This window comes from Platichthys flesus, chromosome 8 (genome assembly GCF_949316205.1).
Source record: "Platichthys flesus chromosome 8, fPlaFle2.1, whole genome shotgun sequence".
NCBI lineage: Eukaryota > Metazoa > Chordata > Actinopteri > Pleuronectiformes > Pleuronectidae > Platichthys > Platichthys flesus.
The window spans coordinates 18,156,535-18,178,105 of NC_084952.1; the positions used below are offsets into that span (position 1 = coordinate 18,156,535).

General features: G+C 47.2%; 1 protein-coding gene across 1 annotated transcript in view; it reads left to right on the plus strand.

The window, feature by feature from the left end:
- The window catches only part of efnb1 (ephrin-B1), a 55,723-nt gene that overhangs the window by 6,372 nt on the left and 27,780 nt on the right, over nt 1–21,571 (plus strand). The window contains exon 2 of the mRNA XM_062394147.1: nt 17,983–18,260. Coding sequence (XP_062250131.1) covers nt 17,983–18,260 — 278 coding nt within the window. The remainder of the gene's footprint in view (nt 1–17,982; nt 18,261–21,571) is intronic.

Here is a 21,571-nt window from a genome sequence, read left to right on the forward strand (position 1 = left end):
AACAGTGGCTGCCTCACAGGCAGTTAGCGGCCGGCCTTCATTAGACGGAGGCCTGGCTGGCAGCGGCCAGGAAGTTCCCATCAGCCCCAGCTCTGCCAAGCAGAGGCACAAGGCGCTGGTGCTGGAAAGCGTCCCTTTAACGATTTCTACACGCTGCCTCAACTCGAATCGAGTGGAAAACGAAGGAACGCAGAGTTACAGGAAGTGGGGGAAAAAGTTGAATGGGCAGAGTCTGCCTTTTGTTTGCCATCTTAGTTCTTTTACATAAGAGCAGTTGGAAAATAAGGGGATTAAACAGGAGAGGAAAGGAAGCTAATGTAGAGCGTTGAAACGCAGCCCTGGGCTCAACCGCACATCCTTTCAGTCCAGCATAGAGCTCCCAGATTACTTCCATGTGTCAGTGCGATGGGGAAAAGAGAGGGAGAAAGAAGAAAGGGGGACAGGGGAGAGAGAAGTTGAGCATTTGAAAAGCAAGCAGACTTGGGTTGGTGTAGATCAGTGGCGGTGTTGGACAGTGGAACGGATCTGTGTGACAGCCATCTCTAAAACCATTACCCCTGCGGCTACGACTCAGGGAACTCGTAACCTCCTCCTCCGGACTGACCTCATAGACTTAACTCTTTCTCAGAGAACCCCTCTGTGCCGTGGAGGCAGACCTCATCAGTCGCCGGGCTCAAACAGCGGGCAGGCAGCCTTAACAGCCAGCTGCACTACCAGTTTCTTTAAGACGTCATGAGTTGTCACCGGCACACAGGCAGCGAGGGAGCTGTTTTCCCCGAGTTTGTGGCACTCCAAAGACTTTTGTGGGAAAGTTTGAATTTAGCGTGCCAGGACTTAGGGGAAGGGGATGACGGATCAAAACAAATAATGACAACAAAAAGAATAGGGCAGGGCAGTTGTGGTTTTGATGAGAAACCGAGTTTTCTATAAACTATGATGTAAATGTCGATATCTTTTTCTCCCTTTTTTGTGCTGAAGAGATAAAAAATCTTCACTCAAGGTCCATTTACTTACTTTATCAATAGATTTACAAGCATTTCAGGAGCTTTCATCTGCTTTTAATATCTACAAAACATATTCTAGACTAAAAACATGTTTACTGGCAACTTTAAATATTAACACAATTTTCATCTGCATCTACAAAATTACAAGAAAGAATGACATTTGGATTAAATATAACTTAAACAATTAGTATAATATATTTGATGATATGTAATAAAATAATATAATATTAATTGTTTTAATATGTATTTGTTAACTGCTCTACCAGCCTCATGATGAATTTACCAATTTTCTGATTGAAAAAGCACAGCTACAAAATTGAGAAATATATTTTTACATATGCATTAAACAAAGTCATTATAATTCTAAATAAATTGTTTAATGCAAAGAAAAAAATTGTAGGATGTCAGATTTAAGAAGTTAAGAAATTATAAAAGTCAACCTTTTATCTCTGACTCACAACTTATTTTTTCTGTCGAATAAATAATTTTACAACACGCAACAATAATGTAATATAATATGATTTAATTATGACTCCTATGAAAAGAAGAAGGGGGAGAAAAAAGATAATATTTTACAGGTAGACAGTGGATGAAGCATGACCATACCAAACCAGCCTGGAACATATCATTAATGATCATCATGGAGCTCTTTGTTCACTCTTATGAGTACACTAATGGAGTGACAGTGTAATTGAATGGAGTGGTAGGATAATAGAATGATAGAATGATAAAGTAATGGAATAGTGGTGTGGTATGGAAGCCGCCCTTTCCCAAGGGACACCCCCCGTAAGTGTGTCACCGTGGCAGACGGGCGGACTGTAACAGCCCCCCTCCCCCATGTTAATTATAAAGCATCATAATCCATCTATGGCATACAGAGGCAGGACATGGAGACTATTAGGGGGAGCATGGAAATGGCACAGTGTATAATCCTCAGGACTTTACCACTATTAGGCTCCCCAGGCATCGAGCGAAAAACCACTAATTTCTCCGGTAATCTAACTTGAGCAGTCCCTCTCTTGCTCCGTCTCTCGGAGTGTGTGTCCCAAAATTTTTTCAGATGTTATCTGGAGGTTTGATTTATCTTTTATCTTCCCCCCCCCCCCCCCCACCCCCGACTTCATTTTTTTTCCCACCATGCCCACAGGCAAGAGAGACAGCCCAAAAAGCCTTCTAGTTTGTGTGTGTGTGTATGTGTGTGAGTATATATGCATGCCTCCGTTAACCCATTCTGCCAAGTCTTGGCTGAGCCTTTTCTAAGCAAACTCCCAGCATGACCCCAGTCCCCCTTGTGCTGGTGAGAGGAGCTGGAAGAAAAGGCCTGTGGGGCTCCCGCGGCTCCCAGGCCCGGCCTCGGCCCCTCCGTCCGCGAGGGCTGGGCCTGGGATTTGCCGCGCGCCGGGGCTCTGTGTGGCAGCTGTGACTGACGCTTCAATCGCCCTCTCCCTGGGACGCCCCAGTGCAACCCTGCATTCCCTTTCACACCTCGGAAACGGGGGGAAAAAGACAATTACACACATATTCAGCAAACCTCCCTCTCCCACTCTTTCCACAATCCTGCATCTCTGATGTGGGGCCATTTACTAGATCTATAAAAAAAAAAACACTTCTAAAGTTTCCTGTGCTCTTGCAAATAACTCTCCATGAAAACAAATTACAATCGAGTTTATTTGTCTGGACGGCCCGTCTGCAGTTTCCTTATGTATGTAAAGCTTCTCTTGTTTATTTGATATTTTCCAAGTTGTCCTTTCGCTAAGTAAACACTATAACTCAGCTATTTCCCCTGCATTTCCCAGAATATTTAGAAAATGTAAGTCATGGAAACAGATTTGAGCCCTAAAGTGGAGTTAATGCTATCATGTATGGCTTGTCAGTAAATCGAGTTTGTCTCTGGGCCATCGAAGCAGGGACTCGTAAGCCAGCGGGATTTAAGTCTCTTAATTGAATTATTTTGATTGCCGACTTGATTGATGGAGTCAGATGTGGAGCGTTTTCCAGGAGTTTTTGTGCGACTAATTCTTCTTCCAATAGAGCCATACCAGACAGATACAATGGGGGAACCTGCAATCAATCACGACTGCAACCCCAGGCATTTTTGTCCGGGGGTGAAATGTGCCTGCCATCGGGTCCGAGTTCCACAAGCCATCCAGACAACGTCAAAACCAACAATGACATCAGATAGTAGGGCTCCTCTAAAGTCTAATCTTTCCATAATGCCATGCTAAACCCCACAGAGACCCACGGCAGGGAGAAAGGCTTTTTTTATGCCCCGGCACCACTCCTCCTCCTCCTCCTCCTCCTCCTCCTCCTCCTCCCATGGCCTGTGGCTGTATGTGTGTGTGTGTGTCCATGCATGTTGGGAAGAGAGAAAGAATTCATGAGTGAATGGAGATGTCACTGTCAGACTCTGGCCTCCGCATGAATCCTCTGCAGAATGGCCATATTGGCAGCTTGTGTGTGTGTTGAGTGAGAGAGCCTGTTGGGGGTCTGCTGTCCCCCACACCACCCCCTCCACGTAGACTCCTCGAGGCCGTGATTGGAGCGCGGCGGGGCACAGGTCTATATTTCATCCTATTCATATGAGGGAGGCCGTTTCATCTCCCACACACATGTTCCCCATTAGATGTGTGTGTTTATTCTCCCCCATGATGTGCTCGGGCACTGGAAGCCTCTCATCTCAGCGATATTGGAAGTGGAGAGCGAGAGTCTGCTAAAGCAAACACAATATCCTAAACCTCTCCGCCCGCTTTATGAACTATGCAGAGCGTAAGACTGAAGGCTTTGCGTGGAACTCGATGTAATGAGTAACCGTGGCAGCTCTCTCTCTCAAAGCCCCGTAATATTATACTTCACACTGTGATTTTTAACCCGCTTTAATCCTAATGTGCCGCTCTGCCGTCTCGTCTCCCATTTTTCCCACTGCATTGAAAACTTTTTTTGCTATTCTCCTCATCTGTCTCCCGACTCCCCCACTGTGAAACATGACAGGCCGAGCCTCCACCCCATCACTCCTCTCACCTCGTCTTCCGTCTCCGAGATGAAAGCCTCTCTTTGGAGACAAACCTCTGTGAGTCCTTTCTGTGTGCAGCCGGGCCCGGGCCCCGTGTTGCTGCTTTCAGGAGCTCTGTTTGCTGCATTTTCTGATTTATTTATACACCTCTGATTGTGGCACCTTGTGCACGACAGGAAACTCGCAGTCAGAACCTTGCATGTGCATTATGCTGGCTGAGTCAAATTCGGGTTTTGAAATATACATGAATGCATGAATATATTTATTGTCCAGAAGCCCCCTGTTCATCCGCCGGATTCTCATTTCCTGCAGTGGCCCTGCTCTGGAATGGAGTGGCGTGACCCTTGAAGGCGCTCCCCACATGCGGCCACAAAATAGAGCCGCCTGGTGCATCTCGCACACAATGGAATGGCGGCGGCAAGGGGAAATGATTTGGCTCCTGTCGGATTGGCTGGAGCCCTCTCTTCAAAGCACTGTGCCTGGCTCAGGCTTTAACCGGCCTTCTCTCTGCATTAGATGTGCGTCCTGTGATGAGCCTTTGAAGGGTGCGGGGCAGCTCTGGCTGGGAGATTGCGATTGCGTTGCACGGATGTTGGGGTTCGGGCCCCGCGCAGAGCGCAGCGCGCCTGTGGCTTCAGCAGGACTGCGGAGCTGCTGCACGCTGCGTTGCCTAAGTAGGCCGGACTAAAACGTGTTGACCTGAAAGCCGCAATGTGACGAAGGAGCAGCTGCTGTGTCATGTTTGGATACACACACATGCACCCATATATCACTACGGCGGAAGGTAGTGTGTCGAGGTATATATATGTGTGTGTGTGTGTGTGTGTGTGTGTGTGTGTTCACTAGCCCGGGAGTCAGCTGTGGTTGGCTTGTGCAGATTAAGGTTTGAGTGTGCGTTACAGATGGCGGTAATAATGATCAGATAGCCCTTGTAATGGAGACGGCCCAGTTTGTAATGGCTTCCTAAAACAACACATGGAGCGTCTTTACGAGGCCACAATCCGCCCGGTTATCACAGAGCGAACTGTGTGAATGAGAATAGCATCATGTCAAACAAGCTATTTATTAGCACACGCATCACACCGACACACACATACACAACCACAGACACACACACACATTTCATTTTTATACCGACAGCCTGTGTCCTCGCCGGCGCCCGGCTTGTTAAAGGCGAGTATTATCAGCGGAGACACAGACTCCCGCTGCACCAGTTAGGCCGTCCTCCCCTTTTTACATTCCCCGTTAATGAGCCTAATGATGTGTGTCTCTGAGATTGCATCAGTCAATATGCTGTTCAATATGGGTTTTAGAAACCCACTGACAACTTAAGCATGTCCGCCTGGATAAGATCTACCATCCGACGGCGGGCGGGGGGGGGAAAGAGAAAGAGCAGCTAATTTGTCTTGGATTGGATGGGACATGTGTAGCTGTCTTTTTACAATCACGGGCGGAGATCGTAAGCAGAGAATAGACGTGTCACTCACCTGCTCTGATAAGAAGCTGCTTTAAAGACTCGGCTGTGTATTAAAACAGAAAAACACCGTGTCCCAGTTAGAGCAGCGTCTCGCGTGCTCTCTTCTAAGGAGATCTTTTGTGTGTTGGGTGTAAATTGTTTTTTTCTGTTGTGCTCCCTTTTTTTTTATCTCCCTTTCACTGGAGGGTTTGTTTTTCGGTTTCAACTTTTTATGTGTCATAAGGGGATTTAGCCGGAGTTTTGTTTCAGTTCATGTCAGAAGGTATTTAAGACGTTAGAGAACAGGGGGAACTTCAGCTCCGTGCTTTTGTCAGAGAGCTGCAGCCGGAGTTCAACCTCCGTCTACTGATTACAGATGTGCCCTTTTCACTGCGGAACTTTTTTTCCCTCTCTCTATATTCGGCTTATTATTTTTAGTCCCGGTAGTTTTCAACCCAAGTTACCTTCCTTCACTTTTCATATCTAGCCTACTGCGCTATTTGCTTCTTCTCTCAGAAAAGAAAAGAGTCAGCAGAGACCCCGGTGACACAGAAAAGCTGTTTCTTTCATAAACCACAGTGCGTTTGATTGATCTGTCCTTTGGTCTTGATCCCTGGGCTCGGCTGATTAAACCTATCCATCAGCGCCTCTTATCAGCTCCCTCCCAGATCGACTGCAGGACACCGAACTAAAACCCCTGTATTGTTGCAACACAGAAAAAGTCAAAGGCTAAGGACGGGGAGGGGAGAGTTTTACCAGCACTCGTCTCCTCAAGGCCCTACTAACAAAGACGAAAAAATTCCCCACCATGTTGTTTTTAGAGAAAATAGCTCCCGTTAAAAAAAGGTTGTGAGATAAGTATCTCTCACGTTACTCACACACACATTTGGATAATTGCGCTGCGTATGCTGGAGTGACCTCTAAATGAGGTCAAACAGAAGCATTGCAGATTGTGACTAGAGTGTTTCCCCTCTGGAGGGAAATCAGAAAGTAATGTTTCCTGTCCGCAGAGTGTCAACTCCCCGCTAGTGATGTGACCCTGCCCCCCCCCCGGTCACAGCTCGCTCACAGACATCAGGCAGATAATGACATTTCGTTCACTGACAGGCTGTCATTCACTTGCCTGTTGCAAGCTTTGACTCACACACACACACACACACACACATTCTTGGACGTATATATGTGCAGGCATGCTTGCGGGCTTGCTGGAAAACAAGGGCAGAAAGGCATGGCTGCCGTTATGAATCATTTGTATGATTTGCAAGTCAAATGGCCGGTCTCATAAGAGGCGCCTGGTATTTTCTGAAATAAATTGCAGTTTCTCATCGTCCGGGTGACTGTTAAAGCAAATACATCAAGGCTCCAAAAAAAAAAAACGTGGATGATTGAATGTCACTCTGCTCTCATTTATCTGCAAGCATCTATTACCATCATGTTGACACGTCGATGAAAGCAGCAGCGTGATAAGCCAACAGATGGGCTTTTAAAACTCACAGATGCATGACTTTGGGACAATTTGTAAAAGATAGAACCCTCTACATATCTTTTTTTTTTCTGCATATCTTAAACGTCTTAAACTGCATTGATTTACGATCCTTAACATCTGGAAAAAAAAAACATTTCACATGGGTGGAGATAAACACCGACTTTAACGGCGGATAACAGTCACTGTTGGTGCCGGTTTATCGTGACTTTACAGCGTATCTAAATCAGATAGTGCTGAAGTTTGCAACTCGCTGCCTTGTCGTGAGATAATTGACCTGAGTTTACATAGCCCAGATTTCAAGTTGAAAGAAGATAGTTTATTGAAATCCTGTTGCAGCATGCCCTGCAGAAGCAGGTGTGGACCTGCGGCTGGCTCACCTATTTGCCACTAGGGATTTCTCTGTGTGTGTGTGTGTGTGTGTGTGTGTGTGTGTGTGTGTGTGTGTGGGTGTGTGTGTGTGCGTGTGCGTGTGTGCGCGTGCACGTGTGTGTGTGTATGAACCTTCCCAAAATGCTCAACGGCAGAAGTTGCCTGCGTGGCACGTTCATTAACCTGGTATCTAACTAATCTCCTGGCTAATTCATTTAGTCCTCCCAGGACTCCTGTGTATTAATATCCTCGATGTGCAGCCGCTCATGGGCGCCGCGGTAGGAGCGTAGCCATGGCGATGATTGTGTCATTATTTTGCAGGCAGATGAGTGATGTCCCAGAGGGCTGTAGCTGGGTTGTCCAGGCCGGTCGAGAGGGCCTGATTAGAATTGCAAATGGACGCCAAGTGTTGTGTTTATTGTGTGTCTCAATATTGGAGACAATCAGGCGAATCAAAGCCCTCAGCTGGAGAGATGGGACCGAGGCACGGTGGGCCTCTCTGGTTGGCACCATGTCCTCGGTGCTTGCTCAGTGCTTCCTCCCCCTTGCTCCCTCTCTTCTTCCTCTTCTGTCTGTGTCCCCCTCTCTCCCGGTCGACTTTGTCGTGTGTGTCGCTCCTGAAGTACACAGACCCAGCTGGAGAAGGAGAGACGAGGAGAGAGACACTAAATCCTGTGCACTCAATCATCTGCAGCGTGGCGCTCCTCTCACACAGCTGAGAAATATTAAAGACGCTTTATGATAATGAAAGTGCTGGCGACAGACATAAATATCGGGGGCAAAGTGCTGAAGGATTAAAATGTCTTGTACGTTTGCTCATAACACAAATTTGTCATTGATTTCATGGCTCACTGAATCGTTAGAGACAGAATTATCAGCTTTTCATCAGTTCAATTCCTTTTTTCTCTGCGTGTGATGAGGGATATCGGGCCCCGCCACATATTTAAGAGGAATATTCAGATATCTGCATCCAATGCTGTCCTCGTGCCTCGCAACAAGAAGAAGCCTGTTGGCAGCAGGCCTGTGTTGTGGCTGGGCGACAGACTGTGGTGCAAAGTGCCCCAAACACATTTTCTCCGCAAATTACTTGGGAATTGTTCTTCCTCGGCGATTGGCCATTACCCTGATATTGACTCTGTGTTTGTACAGGATTCAGCGAAATCCATCTGAAAGCCATCCAGTGCTGTTGTGCGAGACAGGAAACTAGTGTTTTAGCTCACCGTGTAATTCACTCTGTCAGTCGCACACAGAGAGGCCTATCTTCTCTTGTTTCGCTACTGTTGGCTGGTGAAGAATGTGTGAGTGCGTATATATAATGTACATGCACATGCAAGAATGTGTGTGTGTGTGTGTGTGTGTGTGTGAGTGCGTTTGTGTGCTCATGCATATGTCCCTGCTCGAGCAAAGGATAAATCCTCAGGTCATACATGCTCCCCATATAGCACTGCATGACCAGTCACAACAGGCATATGTGAGGCCCAGGTACGGGCATGCACAGTGCGCTGTGGGGAAATGACTGTTTAAAGCTACGTTTTATTGCACCACACACGTTCTCTCAAGCCCCGGCCGCTGTAGGCCAAATGAATAACTAATTTAAGAGGAATGTGTTCGCACTTGACGGAAATCCCTTAGATTTACTGGGAGCTCTCACCGTGACTTGTGAGCGAAAGAGTGAAAGGGCCTGCAGCCGCCATAAAGACTCACATGTCTGACACGATATGATCAAGAGTCGACGGTCTTGAAAGGCAGCAGTCGATGCTTGTGGGACCGGAGCAGCAGCAGCAGCGGAGTTGGCGGTGGCGGCATCTCACTTTGTTTGGACAGCGCTGTGTGTGCCGTTGAGCTTGACGAGCAATTGATGAGAGATTGTGTGTGTGGAGAGACAAAAAAAAAAGAGAAGAAGGACGGTTGAGAGGGAGAGTGTGCGTCAGATCGCCAACGTGGCCGTTTGTGAGTGTGTGAAACAGAGGAGAGAGTTCATGAGGTGACATCTCGTCAGCTGTTTGACTTTCCCAGTTTCCCAGGGCAGCAGTTTCAAGAACAATGCCGAAGAAAAACCACCAACCACCGACAATTGAAATGCCACAAAAAAAAAAGCCCCGGGCTGTATGTTGGTGACTGAATTATTGCTATTGCTTTAGACTGGAGACAGGGGGGGGGCTGTAGCAGACACATATCACCTACCGGACCCGTCTAACCATCCATCTCCAATATGGCGCTCCTCACAATAACAGGAATACATTAAAAAAAGAGTGAGTCAGGAGGGAAGGCGACGCAAGATAAATATTGTGTTTGTGTATTCCCCCCCGCTCCCCTTGCAAATGTCTCTCACACTGACAAGGTGAACAATGGAAGTATTTTGAACTTTGCTGCATGCTATCTTTTTCACTTCTGCATTCGGAGCTGCGCCGTCAAAGCCAGACGGATTCTGACAGAGGTTGATTGATTTGCTTCTCTGTGCGCCGTTGTCTTCCCTTTGTTCTCCGAGGAAGCCTTTTGGTCTCTCCCCAGCGCTCCAGACTTTCTGTAGCTGTGGCACATTAACACCTGTTAACAACGCACAGACTCATAAAATATCGATTCGGGCCCCCTTTGATCGTAAAAAGTGCGGCCATAAAAATTCGGCAGGTTATTTCTATATTCTGAGAAGAGAAGAAAACCAAATCTTTTTTTCTGCTCTCTCGGTAGGCGGGGAGCAGGCAAAGAATAAATATCCCTTCAAGGAAATGTCTGGATCCGCTTTTCCTGCCAAGTGCTTGGATGAGAAGATTGCCATAAGTCTCATGTCTGCACACTAAAGCCACATTTAGCTTAGCTCAAAGGCTGGAAACAGGTGACGCGGCTAGCTCTAGCACCTTTAAATCTACTAATTAATAAGCTATACCTCATTTGTTCAGCCCGCTCGAAATTCCACGTTGTGGTGTTGCAGGCAGCGCTCGCAGGCGTATCCTGTTACCCACCGGTGGAGCCTGTTTACCCTTGTTTCCAGTGTTTATGTTCAGCTAACAAGCTGCTGGCTCTAGCTCCAATTTTTTTGTAAGCCTCACCGATATGAGAGCGATATAAATTTTGGGAGAACTTGGGAAAGAGCACAAATAAACATGTTTCCCCACCGAGTCAAATCGTTCCATCAAAAACCGGCCTCATTAGTAATGGGTGTCAGGTTTGTTTGGGAGACGTCTTCGCTGATTTGATCCCCAGATGTGTCAGCGCCAAGATACTGTCATGCGGGGGCAAAAAGGAGGTCTGAGTCGTTGAGCACCAGTTCGAAAAATTAAGCAAACTTAAGCCACAAGCCGGAGCCTGTCCCTCCTCCTCAATGAGCTTTTCCCTTTGCTTCATTATTCAGCATAAATCTTGGATCCCCGACTAAATTTGAACCACACCGCGATAGGAGGCCAATTGTGAAAAATTGAATTTAACCATGACTGGCTCTATCTAAGCGCAACTGAATTGTCTACAATATTGGAGTTGTGCGAGTGTGTGTTGTAGGCGCGCATGCCTGTGCGTGTTTATTGCACAGTGTGATGTGCTCATTGAGTAGCGACATCAATGGGGCGGCGTATTGTCTGTGGAATGCTTTCTGAGGGCTTATCAATACGGCTGGAGATACACAGCAGAAAATGGCCGCTGGTTAACAACAACGCGGGCAGGCTGAGTGGGTTTGATAATGCTTATGATTCTTTTTCTCTCTAGTTTCGTCTTCGCTCCCCCAAGTGGGAGTGAAACACAATCGGGTGAGTGTGAGACACGCTATTGTTCATCTGGGAGGTTTCTCCTGCGTTCGCTCGCCTCCTGCTCTGCTCGGCACTGATTACAACCTTGCATCCTGGTCCAGATCTGGACTCTCGCCTCTGCATCTCCAAGTCCCGGGGGGGGATTCCTCTCTCAAGGACTGTCCAGCTTCCCGACCAACGCACACACACACACACACACACACACACACACACACACACACCAGCTCTGGGTGTCTGGCCCAGTAACACACACCCACTCAGGCATGTATGGGCACACGTATATCTGCACACACAGTCACAGAAACTCGCTCACACATACAGTGGGCTCGGGCCAGGCGGGTTTGGCAGCGAATGTAGACTGGGCCTGTGGAGAGATCTTTACGGAGCATGCAGAGCCCATCTGTGGCTGCTCCTCGGTGATGGGAGGCAGCTGGCTGTGTGTGAGTGTTTGTGCATGTGTGTGTGTGTGTGTTGTTTCATGGCCAGGGTAGGAATTAGGCGAGGAGGAAGGAGGCTTGTGTGTGTGCGGGTCACAGATCAACACCAGAATGAGGCTAAACTCGAGCTGAAACGGACCCAAGCTCTCCTGTCGTATCCAGCTCTCCTCTCCTCTCCTCTCCTCTCCTCTCCTCTCCTCTCCTCTCCTCTCCTCTCCTCTCCTCTCCTCTCCTCTCCTCTCCTCTCCTCTCCTCTCGTCTCCTTCTCCTCTTTTACCCGCCAGCTGGAAGAGCTCAGTCCCTGGGCTCCGGGATGAATAAGTAGAGACGCAGAGAGCAACAGTCTGGGCCTTCTCCCGCTGTCAGTGATACCGTGGATGACGTTCAATCACGACCGCATACACCCGCGCTCGCTTAACTCCCCTGCTCTTAGAGAGGGATGGGCTCTGCGTTGACGGAAACCACAGAGGCCATAAGAAGAAACAGATTATGCTCTCTCTCCTCCCTAATGACTTCTGACACTCCTCTCGCCCGACGGTCCTCCTCGGCTTGTCCGTCGAGCAACAACGTCCTCTTCTGTCCTCCTCGTGGCAGGGCCATCTGGGTGTCATCTTGTTAGCTCATTATGGCCGCCGATGGTGCGATGCTAACCCCTCATGTGACAGTGATCGAGGGCAAGCATACTGAGCCTGTTTGGTGAACATGAGAGGTGTGTGTCAGCCGCACTCTTGTGTGCGCGTGTTTTTGTAGAAACTCGCCCGGCGCCATGAGTCACACTGAATCTCATTTGCCGTGCATGCCAGCCTGTTGACTGAGCTAACTGAAGCTAGTGTGTGTTTGTCTGTGTGTGTGAGAGAGAGGGGGGGGGGGGGGGGGGGGGGTGTCTGTGTTCACACGTACAAAAGCAGGTCTCTGCAGGGTGGAATTCAGGATATTCTGTCTGTCCTTTTTGCCTCTGACATCTTCATTTATGTCGCTCTAATGGGGACAGCCCGGAGGGGGAAATACCGAGCTTTTCTGCTTTTCAGCAAGTCGACGCTGCCAAGTCTGGTCTACTGGAGTTTAAATGAAACTTGGAGTGAGTTTATAGTTTATCCAATACCACTAACCCGTTGGCGAGTTCGTCCTGCTGCTCTATAATAAGGGTCAAAATCCTTTCTGCTTTGCTAAACAGTTCTGGAGCCAGATGGGCCTTGTTTTGCTTAATTTCAGGATCCCTCTGTTTGTGCGTGTGCCTCTTCACGTGTTTGTGTGTGTGTGTGTGTGGCCTGCACGGGCATTGAGGGAACCTGTTTACTGTGTGTGATATGTGAGGAAATCGGTGTGTGTACACTCTGGGGCGTATGTTTATGCATGTGGGTTTATAGTCAGGACTTCCTAAGAACATCTGCCCCCTGCCTGACAGAAGCCACCTCTGTATACAAGCACTCGGGGCCGAGCACACACGTGTGACCGGGTCACCTGCCCTGCTGCAACGCTTCAAACCCTAGAGGGAGACTGGTTCCAGATCTGCTGGTGACATACTGCTGACGCGTCGCATTGATCGACAGCATTATAGATGTGGCAAATTTCTCTGGAGCATTACAAACACACTGACAGTTTGATGATACATGTCTTCTCTTTCCCCCCGGGTATGAAATGATCACACTGTGTCAACTGCATTCAGTGGTTCTTAACCACATATCAAGAACGGAGCCATTTCAGAAGCCGCCATTTGAATGTTTCCATTGTGAGGCCCGAGCGAGCGTGCAGGCTCTATCTTGATGGATCTGAAAGCAGTTTAGGGCCCGAAACAGTCGCTGCTTGCGGACACTTATTTAATATTGATTGACTTGAATGAGAGCCGGATGGTTTGTAGCCTGTGATTACACACAACGTAGACCGCCTCAGGCCAGCGAAGCTATAAATCCCCAGAGCTATACATATATAAATTGCACAAGAGCTCAGCGGCAATACTCTGCATAACACAGCTTTGTGTTCTTTACAGACTCAAGTTTAACTCCCGTCATGTGGGTGAATTACTGTAATGTTCCATGAGAAGCCATAAAATCTGTTTGAAGTGTAAGCCTATAGAATATTGATTGGGATGGCTGTGAATATGGCGTCTGTATGGAAAGTGGCATCTGTAATAACAGGAGGGAAGCAGCCATGCTGATTTTGTGGATAATCTAAGAGAGGAATGATAATCGGTGAGGGAACCCTTTTCCTGGTGTGATAATTATCTTGCTGATAGCGAGGGGAATAGAGAGTCTATTGTGGTGATGATTGTGTGTGAATGTGTGTTGGGTTTAGCAGGGCGCGGTCATGTGCTTTAACGGCAAGAGAGAGGAATAGAGAAACATCAGTTTGGCTTCAGAAAAGAGACAGAAACTAGTGGTACCTCGATCAGGGTGTTTTCCCTGGTCCAGATGGATATGCCAGTATACGCAGTAGAGGATAACTGATTTGAATTGATATGTATGGAATGTTCATGCTGCCACTCAGGAAGAACAAATCAATTTGACACCATACTGTTGATATGAGCCGTGCCCTTGCCTCTTTCTCTGGCAGATCCTGTGCCTCGGGTCCATCTATTCAGCGGTCGAGGCTGCCTGCCAGTGCAGTGCTCGGGGCAGAGGCCTGAGTTGACTGGACGGGGGTGGAGAGCACTGGGGGGAAGGGCCGGTTTGAGGCTCTGTAAGGGGCTTTGAGTGGGCCTTAGTGTAGGCGGCGTTTTATATGAAAGTCGGTGAGGGCACGGCGCTTGAATAGGAGCGGCTGGGAAGTTGGGCTGGGAAGGTCCAGGATGCACCCCACAGTGCTTTTGTGCGCTCTCACATCCGTGTGTGTGTATGGGAGGTGGTGGGGGGCGAGTGTAGCATATGTGAGATCATGTGCTCATATTCACCAGTGGAATGTAAAAAGAAAGAGGAGGGGGGGGGGGGGGGGGCGGCTCTCCTCTCGCCTCGCTTTTCCTCCGCTCCGTTGTTTTCTGTTCCCACTCCGCTGTGCTGCAGCGTTAGCTCTGTTTGTGTAAGCTCTTTGCAGGATTGAGCGCAATGTGGAGCGGTCCAGATGAAACAAAAACCAACCTCATTTGGTTGTTTTGAAAATGATTCTCTTTATTTGGTTTGGTCCGGGCAGATCCACCTCGTTTGACATGAGGGGGATAAAGGGTCCCTCGCGTTCGGGGTCATTTCCCAGAAACATCGTTTGTATCTGCTCGGCTCTTCCTCTGTGCTCTCAAGCTTCTTTCATCAACAGGTTTTAAAAAGTCTCCAGACAACTTGAATGAAAGACGCAATTCAACCTCCCTTTTCCCCCCTTTTCCCTTTTCGACCTCCTCAAAAGTACAATAATCTTCAGTCACTCGTCTCCTCCTCTCCATTGCGTGGCTGTGTGTAGCACCGGAGTGCTGCTGATTAAGCCAACAGAGAGACAAACGGGAGACAAAGTCCCAGCCCACCAGTTTAGTTTCGCATCCTGGACTGGAGCTGGGCCGCAGCTTGCCAAGTGTAGGGCTTTTAAACTGGGCTAAACACTAATTGCTGCCCTATTTCTTTTATGTTGCTTCTTTCCCATCTGCGATGGCGCTTCCAGACCTCCACAGCAGCCAGAGCCTCATTATAGCAGACAGTTAACAAAGGCTGGGAAACAGAAGCAGAGAATTCACTTAGGATGGCTATCTAACCGCCAAATAGGAGGCCTGCTCGGAAAATTGAATCAATGACAGGGGGCCGGATTGTGATTAAATCCTTCAGGGATATTAAGATATTAAGATTTTGGGAATCTTAATTATTCATCTAAACTGTGGCGGCTCGCTTTGATAATCAAATAAATGGGATGTAAAACTGGTAAGTGGGTTTGTGAGGCTCATTGTTCTAATTTGAAATGGATTATTTCAGGGGCAAAAAGTTTAAATCAATTTCCCGACAAAGGAGCAGAAAATAGAGAACACCTACTTGTTGCCTGAAACAAATAGAGGTTTAATTTTGATGTGCGTCTGGTCTTTCTTTTTTTCCCTTCCTCTGGTTCCACACTTGTTTTTCTCAAGGTGTTTTTTGTGTGTGCAGATTGGGGGGTGGGGGGGATGGGGGGGGGGGGGGTAGAGTGAGAAGGACGATGGTGAAGGGGAGGTTGGGGGGATAAGAGGAAAAAACAGAATGAGGGAAATGTCGAGGAGGTGAATGAGAGGGAAGGATAAAGCAAGAGGGAATGAGATTTCGGGCTAGAAATAGAGGGGGCTGAGATTGGGGGGTTAGAGGGAGGAATAGTGAGAAGGTGGGAAGAGGGAGGGGGGGGGGGGGTGGTCAGCAACAAAGCTGAATGTTACCATGGAAACTTGTTTATGCCTCACTGATGCATCTTGTAGATCCAATTAGAGGCTGATTGTGTCCATGTCTTCATAGACACACACACACACACACACACACACACACACACACACACACACACCCACCCACACACACACATCACACATACTCACACATACAGATGAAAACATAGGTACGCTGAGCTTGTACAGACACACATGTGAGTGTTGTCGCTGAAAACCGGCAAAAATGTTGGTAGAGGTATAGGACAAAGGATACCCCACATTCTTGCTCTTATCGGCCCTTGAATTAGCGCAGCCTACCCCCCCCCCCCCCCCCCCCCCCCCCCCCTCCGGCCCCCGGCTCATCCCGTGAGCACCAGACAATAGCTGGGGAAATAACGTCTCACCCGTTTCCAAAGCTTCATACGAGGGCACATGCTTTCATGACATCATATTCAGAGGGTGGCGGCGGGAGGGCGGCGGACCGGATTGTGACTGTTTTGCAAATTTCATTTCGCATTTATCTCTTTAGTGAATGGAGTCATGCCCATGAATGTTGAAAAGGCCCTTATCCAATCATGTTCATTTTCATGGGGGGGTATTCATAAGAAAATGGGACTTTTTAAATGATAATTTTATTCCCACAGCGGATGGCCGTTTGCCAGTGTTTAACATCAGAGCAGGAGGGATGGCGATCGTAAGCAGCCCCCTCACACACACTCACACACTCCTCTATCAGTCTCTCTCAGGAGGCGTCACGGTCTTCCCTTCCCCGGCCGCAGTCTGAGGAGTGAGTTATTTAGTGGTGAAATGATGTGTGTGATGATGAAACGAGAGGCCGTAGATATGGTGAGATTGCTCTCAGAGAGAAAGAGAAAGAGATGGGGGAGACAGAGAGAGAGAGAGAGAGAGAGAGAGAGAGAGAGAGAGAGAGAGAGAGAGAGAGAGAGAGAGAGAGAGAGAGAGAGAGAGAGAGAGAGAGAGAGAGACCCTGATGTCTTGTTAAAACGTGAGGGATCAGAAAGAACAACAAATGCATTGCGCGCTTCTAAATCCTGCTTAAATCCGCTGGCATGGGCAGATCTAGCAGATAGCCCCGCTGCTGTGCTCGCTGTCTGCAACCACAATACACACACACACACACACACACACACAAATACACACACGTACATAAGCACACCCGTGGTCAGTCCGGCTGTCTGGGTTAATGCTTGGCTAACTGGGACAGCAGAGCTGAACCATGTTGACATTTTAAGCCTCAACAAGTCCAGAACAATGATTCAGCCCGTCTGCCCCCCACACCCCCCCAACCTGACCCCTCAGCCCCCCCCATCAGACCGCAACCTCAGCCTATTTTGCTGACCGAGTAGCAAACACACACACACACACACACACACACACACACACACACACACAAACACACACACACACATGGCGGGCTGGCATAAACATACACACCACTGCCCAAACACACTGCAAGCTCTCAGTGCACCGCCGCCCCCTCTCTTCACACACACTTACACACGCACACTGGGTCCCCTCCTGTTCACCCCCCACCCCCCCACCTTTTGTGAATAAAAGAGAACAAGAGCTGATCTGATTGAGTTGGCAGCGGAGAGCGAGGTGGAGAGGTACAGTAAGGCCAGATGGATTATCTTAATCCTCTGGTGGATGATCATGGCAGAGGGAAGATGAACCAGGAAGCCTTAACCTCCCCACTGACCCCTGTGCACCTCTGAAGTAGAGGCAGCCCAGATATTGCGTCCAAGCTGCGGGGTCTTATATGGACCTCCGAAGAATATGAAAAAAGAATCCGCTGCATTCTTTGGCCGTAATCCTATCTGCAGCGGCTCCCGTGGCGGCCATTTTGTGTTTGGCCATCTTGTTTCCCTCCTCGCAAACTTTTGGTATGCTTTGATTCGGCTCCAAGTATGAAAGGGAACTTTTAGAGGATTTGTGTGCCGCTCTGTTGAGTCACACTGAACAATGTCAAGCTGCTGCATGGAGAGATTTTGTGGGGCCAAATTAACTACGCTCTGCTAAAAGCCCAAGCCAGACAAATCTAAACCCATAACTCCTGAAGCTCAAAGTATTAAGACTCCATAAACAATTATTGAATTATGTGGCGGCTTTTTCCGAGACTTTATAACGTGTGAGTAACAATTTGTCGCCTCTCTCTCATCCCCCAGGTTTGTGACTGGAAAGGGTCTGGTGATCTACCCAGACATCGGGGACAAGCTGGACATCATCTGTCCCAAGGCCGACCAGGGCAGAGAGTATGAGTTCTACAAGCTGTACCTGGTGAAGAGGGAGCAGGCAGAGGCCTGCAGTACAGTCCTCGATCCCAACGTCCTGGTCAACTGCAACAAGCCCGAGAAGGACATCAAGTTCACCATCAAATTCCAGGAGTTCAGCCCCAACTACATGGGTCTGGAGTTCAAGAAGAACGTGAACTACTACATCACCTGTAAGTTAAAGAACATGATTAATTGCTGATGATTAGCTTTTTTAACCCTAATTTTACCAGAGGAACCTGACTGAGCAATCTGGATATTAATCTGTGCTTCACACTCAGTTACACACACTCACAACCTGGGATTTTCCAAGTAATCTCTATTTCCATAGCAACATGTGTCTCTTAACCAGTTGGGTTAGATGTTAAACACAGAAGTTTTGTCTTTGTTCTCTCTCAGTGAAAATAATTGGCAACGCACACGGCACACTTGATAGCAGCTGCTTTCAGACCTGCACTGAACTGTGGATATTTCCCAGAAATGCTCATGTGAGAAAACAGGAGGAAAAAGCTTAGAAAGTACAAGGCGAGCGACGAATGCAAAACCGGATAAAAATAATATAAATATCTCAGGATGAAAAAGAGGTGCCATACACGTAGGAGATGCAGACGACGGTGATAATGGTGATAATGGCTGACTGTGGTGTTGATTAAAAGAGAAAAATATATCATCCTTTTTATTCAGGAATGGTACAATTTCGAGGTACATCACTGAAGTATACAAATTTAACACTGTACTTATTGTTAACATCTTTGAGAGTAAATGATTAGGGTTGGGAGTTAGATTCGGTGAGAAGGCAGCCCACCATACAAGGAACACAGGGACACAGGGGTTAGGGGTTAATATAATTCTACTGGGTTAACATTACTCACAGCTTGCTGAGCTGCTGGTAAAGTATGCTGAGGAGAGGGCGAGGAGGAAGCTCCCACTAGCCCTGCACTGCGCTCAGAACAACTTGTAGCGCCACCTATTGTGATCAGAGCACTGTGGAGCTGGGTGCTAACCCTCCTGCTTCTTTGTCTGGATCTTGGCAGAGTCCCGTGCCAGGCTGACGACTTGAGGAAGTCTGTGGGTTACAGTCAATAAAAGTAAAAAAGTAAACCCTTCAGAAAGTCCCAGACGTATTTAACCACAGATCTTCAAATGGTGATAAATAATGTGTGCCAAAACTGACTCACTGGAAAAATAAGAGGTAAGGCCTCTGGGGGATAGAGACGCATTCCAGGCTTCAAAGTCAACTTCCTGCATTTGATTGCTGCTGTTGACTGACCACACCCGAAACAAGATGTTGCATGCGAATTGAAGTTTTGAAATATTTAGAGATTACAATCAGCATGACATAAGCATTTACTGTAAACTCCTGTAATTGTCTAATTATAGTGTTACCAGCATCAGGATAGGCGTGACGTCCTCCACATCCAATTCATTCATTAGAGACAGGGTGGTGCGACACGAGCAGACTTCATAGTGTGGTGGAAAAGTGTGTATCAGTAGTTCATTGTCAAATTGTCCAAACCAAGCTTCTTATCTTTGTTTCATTGATTGCATTTGATGTGGTTAGTTTTAGTGTTTCTTAACTTTTTGCAGTAAGTGCATAAAGAACAGTCTTTCTGTTTGGATGGAGAACATAAATGAACGCTTTTTTTTCTTCTTCTATTGTGTAATGGTGACTCACCTTCCTGCTATTGGGCCAAAACTCCACCTTTGTGGTGACACGAGATTTTGGTCTAAGGTCCAACTTACCTTTCACACCTGTTTATTGGTTTCGACTAAACTGAAAGTCCAAAGGTCTGAACCAAACAAAGGTGTGTGCCGTCAGTTTTCTCGTGAGTGTTCAGCAGTCACCTGAGGTAGAATCTGATTAGTCAATGACAAAGTTTATAAAAGATGTCTGTTTGTCAGTTTACATTGGTGTGAGCTTGGAGGGACGATTGTTTTGCGAATCTTGAACTGAAACTGCTTGTGTGTCAGCAGAGCTGCAGAACTCGATCATCAAAACAAGATTGTTCATTTTTTTTTGCCAGCTTCTTTAAAAACACCTAAGAATTATAATAAAATAAACTCACAACCAAGAAGCTGTTATTAGGTAATAGGTTCAGAAAGACCTTTAAACACAACTGTGAATTGATGCATGCAAAGCACTGTATACCAATACTTTTGGTCATCCCAATCCCATTAATTACATCCACTGCTGTGTTTTGCAGTAAAAAAATAAAACTAATGACGATCTGTAGTTTTTTTTATAATTGTCAACAAATCCCATGAAAACACCAAAACCAAAGTCCTGGATCGACATGAGAAGTTTCTCTAAAATCGTACCATGTGTTGTGGTCGATCCGGCCTGAGGATGTCCTCTCAGCGGGGGGGGGGGGGGGTCCACTGCATCTGTAATTGATCAATGAAATGATCAGAGTTGATTGAGATGTAATGTCTAAATTATAATGCAACCAGCCGTTGTTTAAGAACTGCTGGCACAGCGAGATATCAATAGCGTCGCTGCAGGCGAGTTGGAAAAAACCACCACGCGTATGAAGCCTAATAAATAATATTGTAAAACTGTGACACGATTAACCTTTCAATTTGGTAGAAGAGACATAAAACTCTTAATATATTAACCTCAACACATGGAATGTCTTATGGATTTACTGCCTCCTTCTATGCTTCGGAGGATAAAAAGTTTCATCTCTCCTATCTTTAAATAAAAATGTAAAGGTAGCGACTTTATATATATATATATATATATATCATCTCCCGGTAAAGGAAAACTGCACGCCAAATTAAATTTCATATATGTTTTTCTTTTGATCGGCGGCAGTTCAATCGATATTTGCAAACTCTCCCTCAAAACCAGAAATGCAGGGAAGCATGAAGCCTGTGATGTTATCGAGCAACAGTTCTTTTTGGAGAGGGGGGGGGGGGGGGGGCTGCCGTTGCAAGATATCATATGGATTTCTTTGAGCTTTATTACACCCACATGTATTTAGAAAACACCGTGGGCAATTTTGGCGTCTGCTCAAACTTTCTCCTCGCCGGCTGTTAGCGGGGCTGCTCCACATATTGTCTCCTGATTACATCATAAATATTTTATCTGACTCCGATGACACGCACGTGGGAATGCGCCTCTACCACAGTGGGATCCAGCACCAAAAGCGTAAAGCATCAACTTTACCTTGCTTGCTTTTTGTACAACACTCCCTTTGTGTCTCCGCCGAATTACAATATTCCTGCTGATGGGAGTGTTGTGCCAAGTGCTAGAAACACTTAACACGGACTACTTGTCATTTCTGTGACTGTGAACTCATAAGAGAGCCGCTCGTAAATCCTTCACAGGGGAGGGAGCTGGTCGAGCAGGATCCGGCCTGATTGTGGATCATTATTAGGCTCATATACTGTAACGTTCCTCGCGTCAGCAGTAATCGCGGGCAGTATTTGTCTTGGCATTATGTTAATGTTGTTGTCCTTTGCAACAGGAAGAGCTTGCTTT